The sequence below is a fragment of the Vombatus ursinus genome, unplaced genomic scaffold (genome assembly GCF_900497805.2).
Source record: "Vombatus ursinus unplaced genomic scaffold, bare-nosed wombat genome assembly UNPS02000582.1, whole genome shotgun sequence".
NCBI lineage: Eukaryota > Metazoa > Chordata > Mammalia > Diprotodontia > Vombatidae > Vombatus > Vombatus ursinus.
Window position 1 is genome coordinate 38,927,960 of NW_020940360.1, and position 15,438 is coordinate 38,943,397.

Below are 15,438 nucleotides of genomic sequence, written 5' to 3' on the forward strand. Positions count from 1 at the left end.
AGATCAATGACATCATGAAGATGATCTCTTGACTTTTGAATGAATTAGATTTAAATGAAGCAGAACTTCACAAAGTTGTCGGCCTCACTTTCTCCTTCAGAGTGATCAAAGTCCAGTGGCAAGACAAAAGTCAGGATGACTGTCGATGGCCCAGGAAGCTGTGAATGACCTTATCCATTTTTTGATTTAAAGAAGTCTGAGACTGAAGGAGAAAGGAGTTTCAGTACAGCTCTTCCAGTCTTAAACCTGTAAAACAAAACAAAACAAAACTCAAAGTTGTTCATTGAACCCTATAATTTTAGAGCTAAAAGGAACCTTGGAGATATCATCTCATCTAACACTTTGGCTTTACAGATGAGGAAACTGAGTCCCAGAAAAGTTAAGCCAGATGGTGCTTCGGGCCATACAAATAGTTTAGTGGTACAGCAACTAAGATTTTTTTTTAAAACTTTAGTGCCATTTCCACTATACCATATTGCCTCAACTATCTTCCTTCTGTATTCATTTAACAATCTTTTTTGTCACTCAGTTACATTTATTGAGCGTGAACTTTGTGCTGATCATTGCAGTAACATCTGCTTGGTTAAACCTTTAGTACACAATATAGCCTATGTATCTGTAAAAATTATTCTCTTCAATGCACCAGTGGGACAGATGTTTATTCACATTACAATAGCACTTGAGCAGAAGCCAGCTGAATAGGGTACTTATTCAAGGGCAAAGCTTTCATCCTTACCACCTCTTTATTAGTAGACAGGTGGCATAACTCATTTTGATTCATTCTAATCAGTATTATTTAGTAAGAGCTTAAAAAAAAACCACAGCTCAACCAAAAACAACCCCCATCATTCCATCACAAAATACTATTGAAACACTGTGTAGGTAACCTTTAGTTAAAGGGTCAGAAAAACATTATGCTACTTAATGTTGCTGATGGTAAGTCATCCCTTGATCAAAGGCCAGTCCCGCTGCCCTTATGCTCTGATACCCTATGCACTGCTTTTTTTTTTTTTAAAGGTCCACAATTTTTGGCAGTCAGCATGAAACAAGGAGCAGACTAGGAAGTAATTCCGTGTCCTCCTAATTTTCCTTGGTGAAGAAATGGGAATATTCCCTGAGGCTACTGACTTCACTCCTTCAGTGTTCAGGTGCCAACTTTCTCAGGTGTATGTGTGTGTGCACGGTTGTGACTATGAAGGCAGCCCGAGCTGTATATACGCGGTGTTGTTGTAGGGGTGTGTACCTGAGGGGGTGGGGACCCCATGAACGTGGACAGGTTTGCCTTCGAGCGTGACAGAAGAGGGCTGAGTGGGACAGAAAACGATCTTGACGATGGTGGTGTGTGACACTGTATGAGTGTGTCAGAGCGAGGTGGTGTGTACGTGACGTGTGTGTGTGAGGTAGACGCGCGTGTTTGGGACCGCCTGTGCTTTCGCGCGCGCTTTTGTCGCTCGGGTGGTCTGTGCGCGCGAGTGGACGAGGAGCCCTCCATTGAATTCGATGCCTCCTTTCTGCTTCTTGAAGCCCTCGAGAGACTCGAGTTGTGGGCCCGCCGATTGTACAGGAAGCCGAGGAGGAGACTGATGGTTTCCTCTGGAGGTGGGGGGTAGTGGGGAGAGGTAACTATGTGTTTCTGAAACCCTCACTCGGCCACACGAGGCCAAGTGAGACGCCCCCCGGGTCGCCAGGCCCACTCCCTCTCTCGGGATTGTCCAATAAGAGAGAAGCGAAGGGGCCGCGCCCCGCCTCTGACCACGCCCCCTCGAGAGGGGGAGGGGCGGGCGCTCTATTAGAGGACTGGCACTAGGGCGCAGGGGCTCTGGAGCAGATAGCTGGGGAAGCATGGGGGGGCCTGTCCAGCGCTCAGGGCTGGAACCCTGAGGAGCGCGAGCCCCGAGAGCCGCCCTCGAGCCTGCGCTCGCGCCACCCTCGTCTGCCTTCTCTCCCTCCCCCTCCTCTCGGTCCCCCCTGCCTTTACCTTGGCCTTTGCTCGCCTGCCGCAGGGTCCCGAGCGTTCCGGCCGACCGCCCAGCCCGCCGGAGCTCGCGCCTCCCCACGCGCCCGAGCCGCGGGGGAGGAGGGGAGGGAAGACGCCCGCGGGGGGGGAGGGGGGTGGGGAAAGGAGGGTCTCCGTCCTGCGGGGGCGATGATGCGGGCCCAAGAGGAGCCCTTCCCGGGGCACGGGATGAAGCCCAGCCCCCCGCCTCAGGGGGGCGTCTACTCTCAGCCCGCCGAGGGACCCGAGGTGCCTGCGGACAAGGAGGTGACGGGGTCCCCGAGCCGGGCCATGCCCGAGCCCCCCGAGGGCGGCTGGGGCTGGGTGGTGATGCTGGCGGCCATGTGGTGCAACGGGTCGGTGTTCGGCATCCAGAACGCGTGCGGGGTGCTCTTCGTGTCCATGCTGGAGACCTTCGACTCCAAAGACGACAAGGCGATGGTGTTCAAGACAGGTGAGGCGCCGCACCGGGATCTGCCCGCTGTTCGTGCCCGGCCCCGCAGCCAGCAGAATGATCTCATCACACGTGTGTGTGCGCGTGTGCGTGCGTGTGTGTGAGTGTGTGTGTGGTAGATTGGGGGGGGTGTCTTTGTATGCTCCTCAGTCTGCTTGTCCGTCAGTCCATCTGTCTGCTTTCCCGGGCTACATACAGGGAATGCAGTGGCGAGGAGTCAGTAGCTTGCAACCTTCCTACTGTGTCTTCGAATCTGTCCCTGAGCTGCTTGGCCGCTTACAGTTTTCCTCCCTGCAGAGGGGGCGTTGAAGAGCATTAAAACTAAGAACCAACAGCAAAGAGTCTTTTCAATTTTGAAAAAAGGCGAAAAAAAAAAAAACCCACGCCACCTTGCAGCCATCATTTTTCCACAATCATTTAACAAGGGGTTGTTGTAGACGTCCTGTGAAGTGGAGAGCTGAGGAGTCAGGATTAAAGTGATTTACTTACCCCAAGGTCACGGCGAGTTCCGAAGCCCGAACCACTAAATATACAAAGTGTTGCACCTCAGCTCTGCCTGCTGGGAATAGCTGGCAACAGGGATTGAAAAGACAAAAAGGAAGGGGTGCCCTTTCCTGTTTTGCTCTTTGACCCTCCTTTTTTTCGCCATTTAATAAAGTTAATGAAAATTATGCTGCTTCAGCCAAAAAAAAAAAATCAGTGAGCTCGTCTTTGCCCTGTTAATTAGCTTGCTTGAGCAAAAAGTAAAAGTCTGCCAGGTAGAGAACTAAAGATGTGAAAATTTTTTTTGCCTTCATCTTTACAGTTTTTCCCAATTGACTTTAATAACTCTGACTTCTGGATACATAAGTGGAAGACTGCAGAAATGAGATAAAATGTCGTGGCACTAAGGTTAACCTGGAATCTGTCATCCTGAAATAGCAATAGTATGGTGTTGTTCTAAGAGTCATGCATAGGTCCTGAAACTGCAAAAGTCCCTGCTTACTAATTAGAATAGCTACAGTATATCCAGAGGACAAATGGGTGTGTAAAATTAGGAATGTTTTGTGCAAGAATGATCTATCCTTTTTTTCCCCTCTCTCTTTTAAAAAAATTCTTGGAAGTTCATTAGGAAAAAAGAGCAGGGAAGAGGTAAATAGTTGTTTGGGAAACTTGCAGGGCTGGAGTTTCCACATTATGCTAAAAGATGAGTGTATTCTAGAGCATTCTTTGGCTGGGGATCTCTAGGAGTTGAGTTACAGAGATTACAAGTGTAGCCAATGTTGATAGCATTCAATCCAATAACCTTTTGTGGGGCTGTTCCCTAACTCAGTTTTAAATAAAGTCCTCTCTCTTAAGGTAGCAGTCTGTGCCTGGGGACTCCAGAGAGAGGGATTTTGAACGCAGGTTCCTCCAGGAATAGAAGGATAAGGGAAGGAACCTCATTTAGTCCTATTTTAATCTCTTTGACACCCCTCCCCTTCTAGTTATGATCAACATTTACCTGTCAAATTTATTTTCTCTCATTCCGATTTGTGTACATATATATGAACACATATCATACCTACAGACAGACTAGAAACCTAAATATTTACTGTTTATATGTTGTTATTTATGTGTTAGAAGCTCTTTCTAGCCTAAATTGGACTCAGGTTACATGAGGACAAGGATCTTGCCTTAATGTTGTTCACTCTTGATCCATAAAACTTAGTACAGTGCCAGGCTTCATTTGTACAACTAGTAAATATCAATGTAATGTCAGAGGGGGAAAGTGCAGATTTAAGCTCAGCAAGTCATGAAACAGGGCTAAAATGTAACTTCCAAGTCCATTATTGTTAATGACATATTCCAAAGTATGTATTTCCTGGAGCACTTCATTCATAGCAGTTAACTAAAAAGGTTTTGAGGGTATAACCAATTTGAGCTTTGGAATATCTAGGCTTTGTCTTTTGAAAGTGTGATGCTGAATTTTTTCTGACTGAACATTTTGCTTTCTTCAGTTACCTTTCAAATAATAATATCTAGCACAGAACTCAGTAAGTTTGCCATGAATATAAGGGTACATATCCCACATTTAAGAGCTAGATGAAATTTTCAAAAAGGAAAGAATTTTTTTTAGAAAGAAAAGGGAAGACAGCCTGTTTCCATGGGATATTTATTGGGGTTCCCAACCTCAGGTAGAGTGCGGTTTCTGTGGATTATCCAAAGATCCTCTGGAAAGTTTTAAAGACTTTCTGAGCACCTTTAGCCAGGATACTTCCAGGGTCATGTACTCAGCCAAGTCAGAGGCCTTGTGGCTTTTGCCTTTTTCTATTCCATATCTATCCTTTTCCCCTTATGTGCCGAAAAGTGGTGATGCACTGGAGTGTGCTCCAATTAGTATCCATGGCTGGCTACACAAAATGGTAATAACTGGTGTTGTGGATGCTTTCTTCTCAAGTTATTGTGACAGCAAACACACACACAAACACATACACATGAAGAACAGAATGTGCTTCTGGAAAATTTGAAACCCTAGGCAACATGGGCGGTAAACTTTCTCAGTTATATCACTTTTCTCTCCCCCCCCCCCATCTCTTCAGACACTTGGAGACCTTTTGACCTTTCTCACAAACTCATTTCCCTAAAATAGTTTTCTACTAGTTTACAAAAGACTATTGTTAGCTTAAGGTGTTAACCACCCAGACCTATCTACATTTTAATAGGGTTCAGTCATATAATTAGCATTTATTAAGCTAACTTCCGAGTCAGGACACGTGCTGGGGAGATAAAGAAAGGAAAAAACAAACGAGCCTCGATCCCTGCCCTCAGAGAGCTCACATTTTAATGGTTGAAATAACATGTAAAGAACTTTAATTTATTGGACATATACGTATATGCAGTGTTAATGCAATGTAATCTCAGAGGGTAGACACCTGCTGTGTGGGAAGTAGACACCAGAATTTGAGCCCCATAGTTCTTAAACTATTGCAGTTGAATGATGATGGGGAGTGGCGGGTGGGAGGGGGAGAAAGGTGGCACTGGCCACATAAGTGGGTGAGGACCCTGAAATCACCAGAAGCTTTCTTCACCTAATTTGTAAGGATAGTTTATTTTTTGTTTCTTCAGCCTGTATTTCATTCACTACAAGGGTGTGGTGTTGAAAAAGGTAGAATCCCAAGTAGCAGCAAGTCAGAAGAACCATGTAACTGAATGGAGAGGCACTATAGTTACAGATACAAAACAATCTGAATCCCAGCAGTTGCCGACAAGATACTCTGTAAGGAATGGGCTTCAAGCACCTCTACCTCCTTATTAGGAGTAAACTGAGCATGAATAATTGAGAAGCAGTATAAGATAATGTGTAGAATCTTGGTTTTGGCACTAAGAGACCAGGGTTCCCAATTTTTATTTCCTAAGTGCCTGATTATAGGAAAAGTACAGCCTGTTTTTCTTACTTTTTCTATCTGCAAAATAGGGTAGGAATGCTTATACTACCCTAAAGAGCAATGAATTTATTAGTCCATGACTTTTATAAAAGGACTGAGAGTAAAAATAGACATTCTGCAGGGTAGAGGGTATGGAATTCTTCTTATTGAAAAAGAGTATGTAAGTATCTAGATAAGAAAAACTCATTTTTCTTTAGAAATTAAAAATTGTCACAGCTCTTCTGGCCAGTGGATAACTTCATAACTCTAATGAAATGAAAAACTTAATGTGTCTGTTACTTTTTCTTCATGACACTTTCCCATATATCTTGCTAGTAAATCAGTTTAGTCTTCCTACCTCCTTTCTTCCAGGAAGAAGAAAAGGGGGGATTTTTTTTTCTGAAAGGTTTGTTTTCTCTGCCCTTTCTCTCCCCCTCACCTCCAAATATGATGAAAATCATTTAGGAGAATCTTTGAAGTGTAATTTAAAGCACCTTATAAGAAAAAATAAAATGTACCTTTATGATCCAGAGATATCAAGTCAAGTATTATGCTTAATGGAGCTGTCCAAGACCTTAGAGATCAATTTTCAGATGGGAAAACTGGAGTCCATGCTAAGTCCTAGCAATTGTGCTATAGTACTTCAAGGACTCATTTTCCTCACTGTGGGTATTCCTTTTACTGGTGCAGATTGCAATCCTTTCTTGTATTAATAGACAGTATTTGTGAGTTGTGACTGAAAAAATAATTGTCACCATGTAGACAAACTTTTGTAGATAAACCTTACCAGAAAGTCAGCATGTTGTAGTGGAAAGGACACTGATCCTCTTGTCAGAAGTTTGAGTTTTAATCCCTTCGCTTACTAATCATGTGATCATACACTAGTATCTCTGAGTCTCAGTTTCTTACTTGTAAATGGAACTAATGATATTTGTACAACCTATAGGATACATGATTGTCAATTCTACCACTGCTTTTATATCCATTCTACTTTTTCCGTTCCCATTGTTAACTTCCCAGGATAGGCTCTCATGAATTCCTATCTGTACTGTAACCTCCTGAAGGCTTCCATATTCCATACTCTCCTGTCTGCTGTCCATCTTTATATTGCTGCTATATTATTCTTCCTCAGTCCAAGTTTGATCTCATCGCTTGTCTGCTCAAAAACTTTCAGGGACTTCCTATTGCCTCTTGAATATAATCCAATTTTCCTTAGCCTGACATCCAAGGATCTCTACCATCTGGCAGTACTCTACTTCTTTATATTTGCTTCTCTCCACATTCCCTATACTTGAGCCAAACTGGACCCAACTCAATTAGCACCTGCTCCAAGAAGCCTTCTTTGATATTCCCTATTAGAAATTCATCCCTTGGACTTTGCGTACCATTTACTTATACCTCTTTTAGATCTCTTATATACTTTATTACTTCAAAGATCCTTAATTTTATTATATATATTGAATTGTAAATATGTTTTATAAATTTTATAATATTAATATATATATATATATATATATATATATATATTCCCTCCGCTGTTGCAGATCAAATCTGATCTAGAACTACAATGTGGACCTTTGAGACCAGCTAGTCTAGGCCCCCCTCCCTTTTATTTTCAGATGAGAAAACAGACCCAGGGACCTTAGGTTACCTATCCAAGGCCAAAGATGTGTTGTCAGCTTGTGTACTACATATTCCATTCATAGGTGGGTCCCATCTCACCAAGTCTCAGTGATAGTCCTCCCCTCACTCCCTTTTAAATCAGATATGTGATTTCATTGATTTAAAGGGACCTTTTGGTGAGAAAATTCCCTCCACCAATGCAGATCAGCAACTGTTCTATAACTTGATTTTAATTGTAGACTAGTCTGTTTCACTCAGGCCACCAAGATGACTTGACCTGGGTCACAAAGTATGGAAGTAGGACTTGAACCCTTCTTCAGCCTCATACTTTATATCTGAGAGTTGCTATGACAATAAATAAATCATATGATAGAATTGTAGATTTAGAATAAGAAGGGACCTTAGAGGTCATTTAGTTCAACTGCCTCATTTTACTGATTAAGAAATTAAGGGCCATAGAAGTGAATTGTCTGAATTCACAGTTATTAAATAGCAATGGAGGATTACAGCCCAGATCCTCAGACTTCAGTTGTAGTATTCTTTCCTCTGTAGCCATGGTGCTAATCTTCTGGTGAGGATCCTCTCTCCAAATGTAGCTGACTTGGACCTTGGATGACTGACATGCAGTCCATCATCATGCCCATATTATTCATACCTCTTTTGAGTACCTACCTATCTTTTAAGCACTTTCCAGCTTGATAGAGCAATTTTGCAATATGTGTTAGAGGGAGGCTTATAATGGCGCGGCCTTTGAGGGTTGCCTCTGTTCCAAAAGAAGGCAGCAAACTAAGACTATGACTCTAGTAATATACCTTGCTTATGCACTTATAGTCTGTTTTATATTATAATTAGAGGCAGCTAGATGTACAATGGATAGTGCTGGACTGGGTCAGGAAGACCTGAGTTCTCATCCTGCCTCAGATACTTTAACTTATAAGCTGTGTGATCAAGGGCAAATCACTTACGTTTTCTCACCCTCACTTTCCTCATCTCTAAAATGGGGATAGTAATAGTACCTACCTCCCAGGGTTATTATGGGGACCAAATGAGATAATGAATATATTTGCAAACCCCAGAACTGTATATTGTTGTTCATGGTGTCCAATTCTTTGTGTTGGGAATAGTTTGCCATTTCTTTCTCCAGCTTATTTTACAGATGAGGAAACCGAGGCAAACAAGATTAAGTGATTTGCCAAGGGTCACACAACTAGTAAGTGTCTGAGGCCAGATTTGAACTCAGGAAGATGAGTCTTCTTGACTCCAGGCCCAGAGCTCTATCCACTTGGCCACCTAGCTGCCCTCAAAACTGTATATAAATGCTAGCTGTTGTCATTATCATTATCATTATTATTACTAGTAGTACTGCCATTATAGTTATTTGTGTATACACCTCACCTCTAAATGGTAGGCTCCTTGAAAGCAATGATTGGTTTATTCTTTTTGGTATAGAATATTCCTAATGCCTAGCCCACTAGTACATAACAGGTGAGTTGGTGTCTTAATCAGTGTTATACAGCTACTAAGTAGTGTAGTCAGGATTAGAATTCAGATCTTTTTAATTCCAAGCACAAATCATAAGTAGAAGTATCTTTGTGTGGATAAGTGTAAATGTAAAATTTCTTCTTCTGGGAGGTGCTGACTTCTAACCCTTTGAGGTCAATTAACAAGAATTTATTAAAGGTTGACCATGTACCAAGACTGTAGCTACAATGAAACAGCAAAGCAAAACAAAAAAACAACCTAGTTCCTTTCCTCAAGGAGCTTACATTCTAATGAGAGAAATGTGGTTGGATTGGTGCTAACTTGTTTACTCTCCAAATAGTTTCTCTTAGCTGTTCCTGTTCAGTCTACAGGAGCTAGAGCTGGCGCTGACACAGAGATCCCTGAGCCAGCTAAGAAACTCAACAACGCAAACCATGCCAAGGGACACTTCAAGTACAAGCTTGTCATGTAGGGCCAAGAAAGCAGAGTCATCTGAGGCCCCTGTACCTTTAGCTACAGATTGGCTGTAGTGGAGAGGCTGGTCTCTTCAGATAGCTAGGAGCCCACAGCAGGATTGTCAGAAGCAGTAGTCACCATCAGTCTAGCAATCATTTTAGAGGTCAAGTCATACCACCATTAGCTGTTCTTAAAGCTACAGCTTCTGCTACTCCATTTTTTTGGAGGGGTGAGGGGGAAAAGAAGAGCACTGATTTGTTCTATTTTTTAAAAAGTTTTATAGATTCCTTTTTTTGTTTTGTTTTTACATCAGTCATTTCCAGATGTACCCCTTCCCCAATTCAGTCAACCTTCCCTACAATAATAACAAAGAAATATGCCTAAGTAATATCCACAGGGACCACATCTGAAAGCATTTACAACATTCCACACCCACAGTTTCCCATGTTTCAAAGGAAGGGAGGGAAGTACATTTCTTTGTCTCTTCTTGGGGGCTAAGGTTAGTTTTTACAATCTTTAGCTTCATTATTGTAGTCATTATATATGTTAATTATTTATTCTGCATCAGTTCACACAAATTTTACTGTTTCTTTAAGTTTCTAATTTCTTGTTTCTTACAGGAAAATAATAGTTCATTACATTTGCATAACACAATTTGTTTTTTGTTGTTGTGATTGTTTAGTCCTTTCAGTTGTGTCTGACTCTTTGTGACCCCATGTGGGGTTTTCTTGGCAAAGGTACAGGAGTGGTTTGCCATTTTCTTCAGCTGATTTTGTAGATAAGGAAACTGAGGCAAACAGGTTAAGTGACACAGGATCACACAGCTAGTAAGTATTTGAGACCAGATTTGAACTCAGTTCTTCCTGACTCTTCTCAAATTGAGGGACACCCACTTTGTTTCTTGGCTTTTTAACAACAAAAAGTGATGCTGTAGTCTGTAAAGCCAGTTGGAAAACACATTTCAAGAAAACATTCAGGTTATTTGAACAAATACTTGGGTTAGGATTAATGTCATCCCATCATATTCAATTTTATAGTTTGCTTCAGTTATCTATCAATGTTGGATATTTTTGTTCCTAAAGGACAGGTCTGACCATGTTACTCCCATGTTACAGAAACTTGAGCGCTCTTTCTTGCCTCTAGGTTTTAATCAAGAAGGAAACAAGTACAATGTGTCAGGCACTGCCCTAAGGGATGAGGATATAAAGAAAAAAAAGACAAGTGATCTTGGAAGTGGTCTACTGAGGGAAGTCACTAGAATTAAAGGGGAATCAGGAAAGATTTGCTCTAGAAGATGGGATTTGAGCTGGCATTTGGAGGAAGCTAGGGGGCAGAGATGAGGAAGGAGAGAAGTGCAAGCATTGGAGAGAGCTGAGAAAAATGCCTGGGAGTATGGAGTTCCTCCTGAGTGAGGAACAACAGAGAGGCCAGTGTCAGTGGATCAGAATATGGAGTAGGAATGGGAGTGCAAAATTCGAAAATACTAGAAAGTTGAAGGGGCAGATTATGAAAGTCTTTGAACCCCAAAGAGAAGATTTTACATTTCATCCTGGAAATGATAGGGGGCCACTGGAGTTTGAGGGAGTTTGACGGAGTATTACAGAGTCACACCTGCCATTTAGGAAGATCCTTTTGACAGTAAAAATGTGGATGATGGACTAGAGTGGGGAGAGGCACACCAACCAGCAGACTATTGCAGTAGTCCAGGCAGGAGGTGATGACAGCTTGCACCAGGATGGTGACAGTGTCAGAGGAGGTGGGGAGGGACGTGTAAGAAATGTTCCAAAGGTAAAATCAACAGAATGGAGGTGGGGCAGGGGGAAAGAAAGAGGTTGAAGCATCAGGGGTGACAGCTAGGTTTTGAGCCTGGGGGACTGGGAGGATTCAGTAATAGGGAGTTTAGGAAGAAGTTTTTGGGGAAAGATAACAAGTTAAGTTTTGGACATGTTGAGCTTAAGAAATCTTAGGGACATTCAGTTTGAGATATTCAATTGGCCTTTTGGAGATGAGAGCATAAAGGTTAGTAGAGGAGATTAGACTGGATAAGTTGATTTGAGAATCATTAGTATAGAGATGATAATTGAATCCATAGGAGATAGTGAGATCACCAGGTGAAATATATACACATGTTTTTGAGTCCTTCGTTTTCAAAAAGGACCAGTGACATCATGGGTGATGTCTTGACTTGCATACGAATTGGATTTAAGTGAGGCAAAGTTGCACAGAGTCTTCAGCCTCAATCTCACTTCCTGAGTCATGGAAGTCCAGTGGCAGGACAAAAGTCAAGAAGACTGATAATGGCCCGGGATGCAAAACCTTGGTGAATTTAATGCCTTACCAAGCTCTAAGAGCTCTACAGCACCTTCTTCAGTCGCCTTCATGGCCACTGCAACAAATTGTTCTTATCTGCCCATTCCGCTGGGGGAAGCCTTCACATTCTTGGGGTAGACGTCCCCCAACTCAACCGACAGGTTACCGTCGACCTGATTTAGCCCATCTAAGGTGGTTTTACCAGAGTGTGGCCACTGTGAGTACTACAGCTTCTTGGAGCCACAAGTGAGAGTTGAGTGAAAAGGTAGACAGCAAAAGTGGATGAGCAGCGTGAAAAGGGCTTGGCAAGTGCTCATGCCAGAGGTGTCAGTCCTCCCTGGACACCCTATTCACCCCCCCAGATACATATATGGAGGAGGGAGGAGAGGGGAGGATGGAGGAGAGAACCTTTAGGACACCCACTGTTAGTGGATGAGACCTGGATGAAGCAGCAAAAGAGACAGAAAAGGAGCAGTCATATAGGTACAAAGAGAATCAGTAGAGAGTAGTATCCTAGAAACCTAGGGAAATGGTGTTGAGTTCTCGAAAGTGATTGTGTCAAAGGCTATAAAGAGGTCAAGGAGGATGACGATTAAAAAAAAGGATGATTAATTAAGATTAGATGTGGCAATTACGATATCATTAGTAACTTTTGAAAGGGCAGTTTCTGTTAGACAAGGTCAGAAGCCAGACTACAAAGGGTTAAGAGAATGTGAGAAGTAGAAGCACTGTGCTATTGCTTATGGCTTTCTTAAGGAATGCACACTCCTCTTTTAGGCAGTTAAAGCCCTTCAGAATATGGCCCCAAACTATTATTTCAGGCTCATCCTGAATTACTCTCCCTGTTCCAGTCACATTGGCCTTCTAGCCTTTTCTCTTCCATAACATCCCATCTCCTGTATCTGTGGTATAACAAAAGCTACTTGCCCCATTCTTGGAATGCTCTCCAGTTTCTCCTCTGTCTAAATTACTTTGTGTTTACTTTGTATTTATCCTGTAGTTGTTTGTATACACATTGTTTCTTCCTCTCCCTGGTTCTAAGTTTTGTCTTTGTGTCTCCATTGCCCAAAGCAATACTTAGGACATAGTTAAGTGCTCAATAAATCCTAGTTGAATTGAATTGGCATATATGGAACTTTCTATATTTGGCTACCTTAGGGGCATACCCCTGAGGGTGAGGTTTCTGGATTTAAGGATGTGAATAGTTTAATGATTTTTCTTTGTTGTTGTTTAGTTGTTTCTATGGTGTTGGACTCTCTTGGTGGATATATAGGAGTGGTTTGCCATTTCCTTCTCCAGCTCATTTTGCAGTTGAGGAAACTCAGGCATACAGGGTTAAGTGACTTGTCTAGGTTTGAAGATGGCTGTTCCTGACTTTCAGGCCTGGCACTGTATTCATTGCACCATCTAGCTACTCCATGATTTTTCTTACATCATTCCATATTGTTTTTCAGAATGGTCCAATTAAAAGCTCCATTCATAGTATATTGTTATTGTCCCTATCTCCCAGAAACCCCCCTAAAATGACCTGTTTTCAGCTTTTGTCATCTGTTAGTTTGCTGAGCATGAGAGAAAAACCTCAGATTTGTTTTGATTTGCATATCTTTTGATTAGTGTTGTGGAATAGTTTTCTATATGGTAGATAGTTTGTAATTGTTTTCTTGTTTTGTTCATCTCTATTGACCATTTATTTATTAGGGAATGTCTTTGGTTCTTATATATTGAGTTAGTTTGATACCTGGTTTGGATATCAAACTTTTATCAGATATATGATACGAAGATTTTCCTCCCAATTGACAGGTTCCCTTTTTATCTTAGCTCCTTACTTTTATGTAATAAAAATGTCTATTTTTTCTTTTTTGGATCTTGTCCATCCTTTGTAGGGTTAATTACTGCTCCCTCTGAAGGTCCTTGTCTACTAATGTATTCAGAAAGCAGGTAATAAGAAAACTTGGATTTAACACAACACTCAGTGATACACACAGTGACACATTGCATTTGTTTCTGGCTTCATATAGTACTTAACTCATGTTGCTAACACCTAAGACTAGGACAATTTTAGGTGACTTTTTGGTGGGGAAGTTTTGTATGGGATGGGAAGAAATGGGATGGGATGGGAAAAAAAATCCCATGATGTTTGCAAATAAATGGTGTATGTGATAACATTTACTTCTTAGAAGGTGTTCGTAGTAATATTGCTTTGTTAAGGTGAATTTTCCACAACAAACCATGTAAGAATCATCCTCACAGAATCAAGGGAGGTCAACTATGGAAGGCACGGGCCTCTGAATTCATTTCTTCCAACCCTTTCATTTTAGAGTTGAAGAAACTGAGGTCCAGGGAGGTGAAATGTGACTTGTTCCCCTTTAAAGGCTCTTTCTAAGAGAAGTGCCTCATTGGGTTGTTTGCATTGTAGGTGGAGTAGGGAAGAGAGCTTAAGTTAAATAGAACTGATGCTTTGTATAATTTTAAGTGAACCTGAACCTAACAGAAAATGAGAAATATCACACACACACTGTTCCTTCAAAACTTGGGTCTTTTGGTATTCTGTGTTGGCTTGTAGTGAATGAATTACGCTGAGTTCTTCTTGGGTGCTTGAGGTAAGGAGAAATAAGCAAGTTGAAAGTGGTGATGGGTACTTGGTGAAAGGTCAGGTGCCTCTTCCTTGAATTCCCTCACTATCATTTGAGTTGTTAAAGTTCTCAACCTCCTCAAGTTACCTTGTTTTACTTCATCTGTACGTTTTGCGTTTTTCTCTCTCCTCCTCTTAGAATGTAAGGTCATTGCCTAGTATACTGTAGGCACTTAATGCATATGAGTTGAACCAAATGGGTTTGACAGATAAAGAAGTGTGGGACTTTAGATATGGAAGGGAACTTTAGAGATCACCCAGTCTCATCCTTTCATTTTGCAGATGAGGAAATTGAGGCCCAAGGAGCTGAAGAAAATTGCTCAAGTTCATAAGTAATTAAGAGCCAATATAGAAGACTTAACCAAAATAAAACATCATTTTAGAACAGTCTTTGAGATATTCTTATAGTTACAAAATATGCATTTAAGAGTACCTATTGGTGCTCTTAGAGTTTTCTTTGAGACTTTAGCATTACTCATTAATTTTTTCTGTATCCTGCTATATTGAAGAACTTTATAACAGGTATCCTGGTTGAACTAAAGAAATCTTTTCAGAAATGAATTGCCTGTTTTCATGTGTGTAAATCTTGTCTTTCCAATATTGTAAACTCCATGAGGGCAAGGACAATATTAGAGATTTAGTGACTATTTCTGTTGTCATTTTTTCCACCCCTGGGAATTAATTGCTAACCCCTCCTGTCATATAACTTGGTATGCTTTTTGTGCAATTTGCACAACAATATATTAGAACTTGTTTTGAGAATGAACTCAAAGTCAGTTTTTAGCTTAACTTTGGTAGTAGTAGAATGAAAATTCTATCATAGCTATTTACCCTTAGAATGCTAATTTTTTTAGTATCCTTAACTTTAGTTTCATATGATGGGTTGTAATGTTTACATACATAGAGTCAACTTCAAGATCACCATCTTTTTAGCTTTCTGTAAAAGTCCGTACTTAATGTTAAAGTTGACCCTCAAAAGAAATAACTACCTTGATTTTCCTTGAAACTATATACTTAGCCATTGGACAGCCTTAATTCTGTGTCTTCCATAGAATCCTCCAAGATAAAGTAGCATTAGGATATAATCCCCCTTGGGCTT

General features: G+C 41.3%; 1 protein-coding gene across 1 annotated transcript in view; it reads left to right on the forward strand.

The window, feature by feature from the left end:
• The first annotated feature begins 2,146 nt into the window (after positions 1-2,146).
• The window catches only part of SLC16A10 (solute carrier family 16 member 10), a 141,397-nt gene continuing 128,105 nt past the window's right edge, over positions 2,147-15,438 (forward strand). The window contains exon 1 of the mRNA XM_027854756.1: positions 2,147-2,450. Coding sequence (XP_027710557.1) covers positions 2,147-2,450 — 304 coding nt within the window. The remainder of the gene's footprint in view (positions 2,451-15,438) is intronic.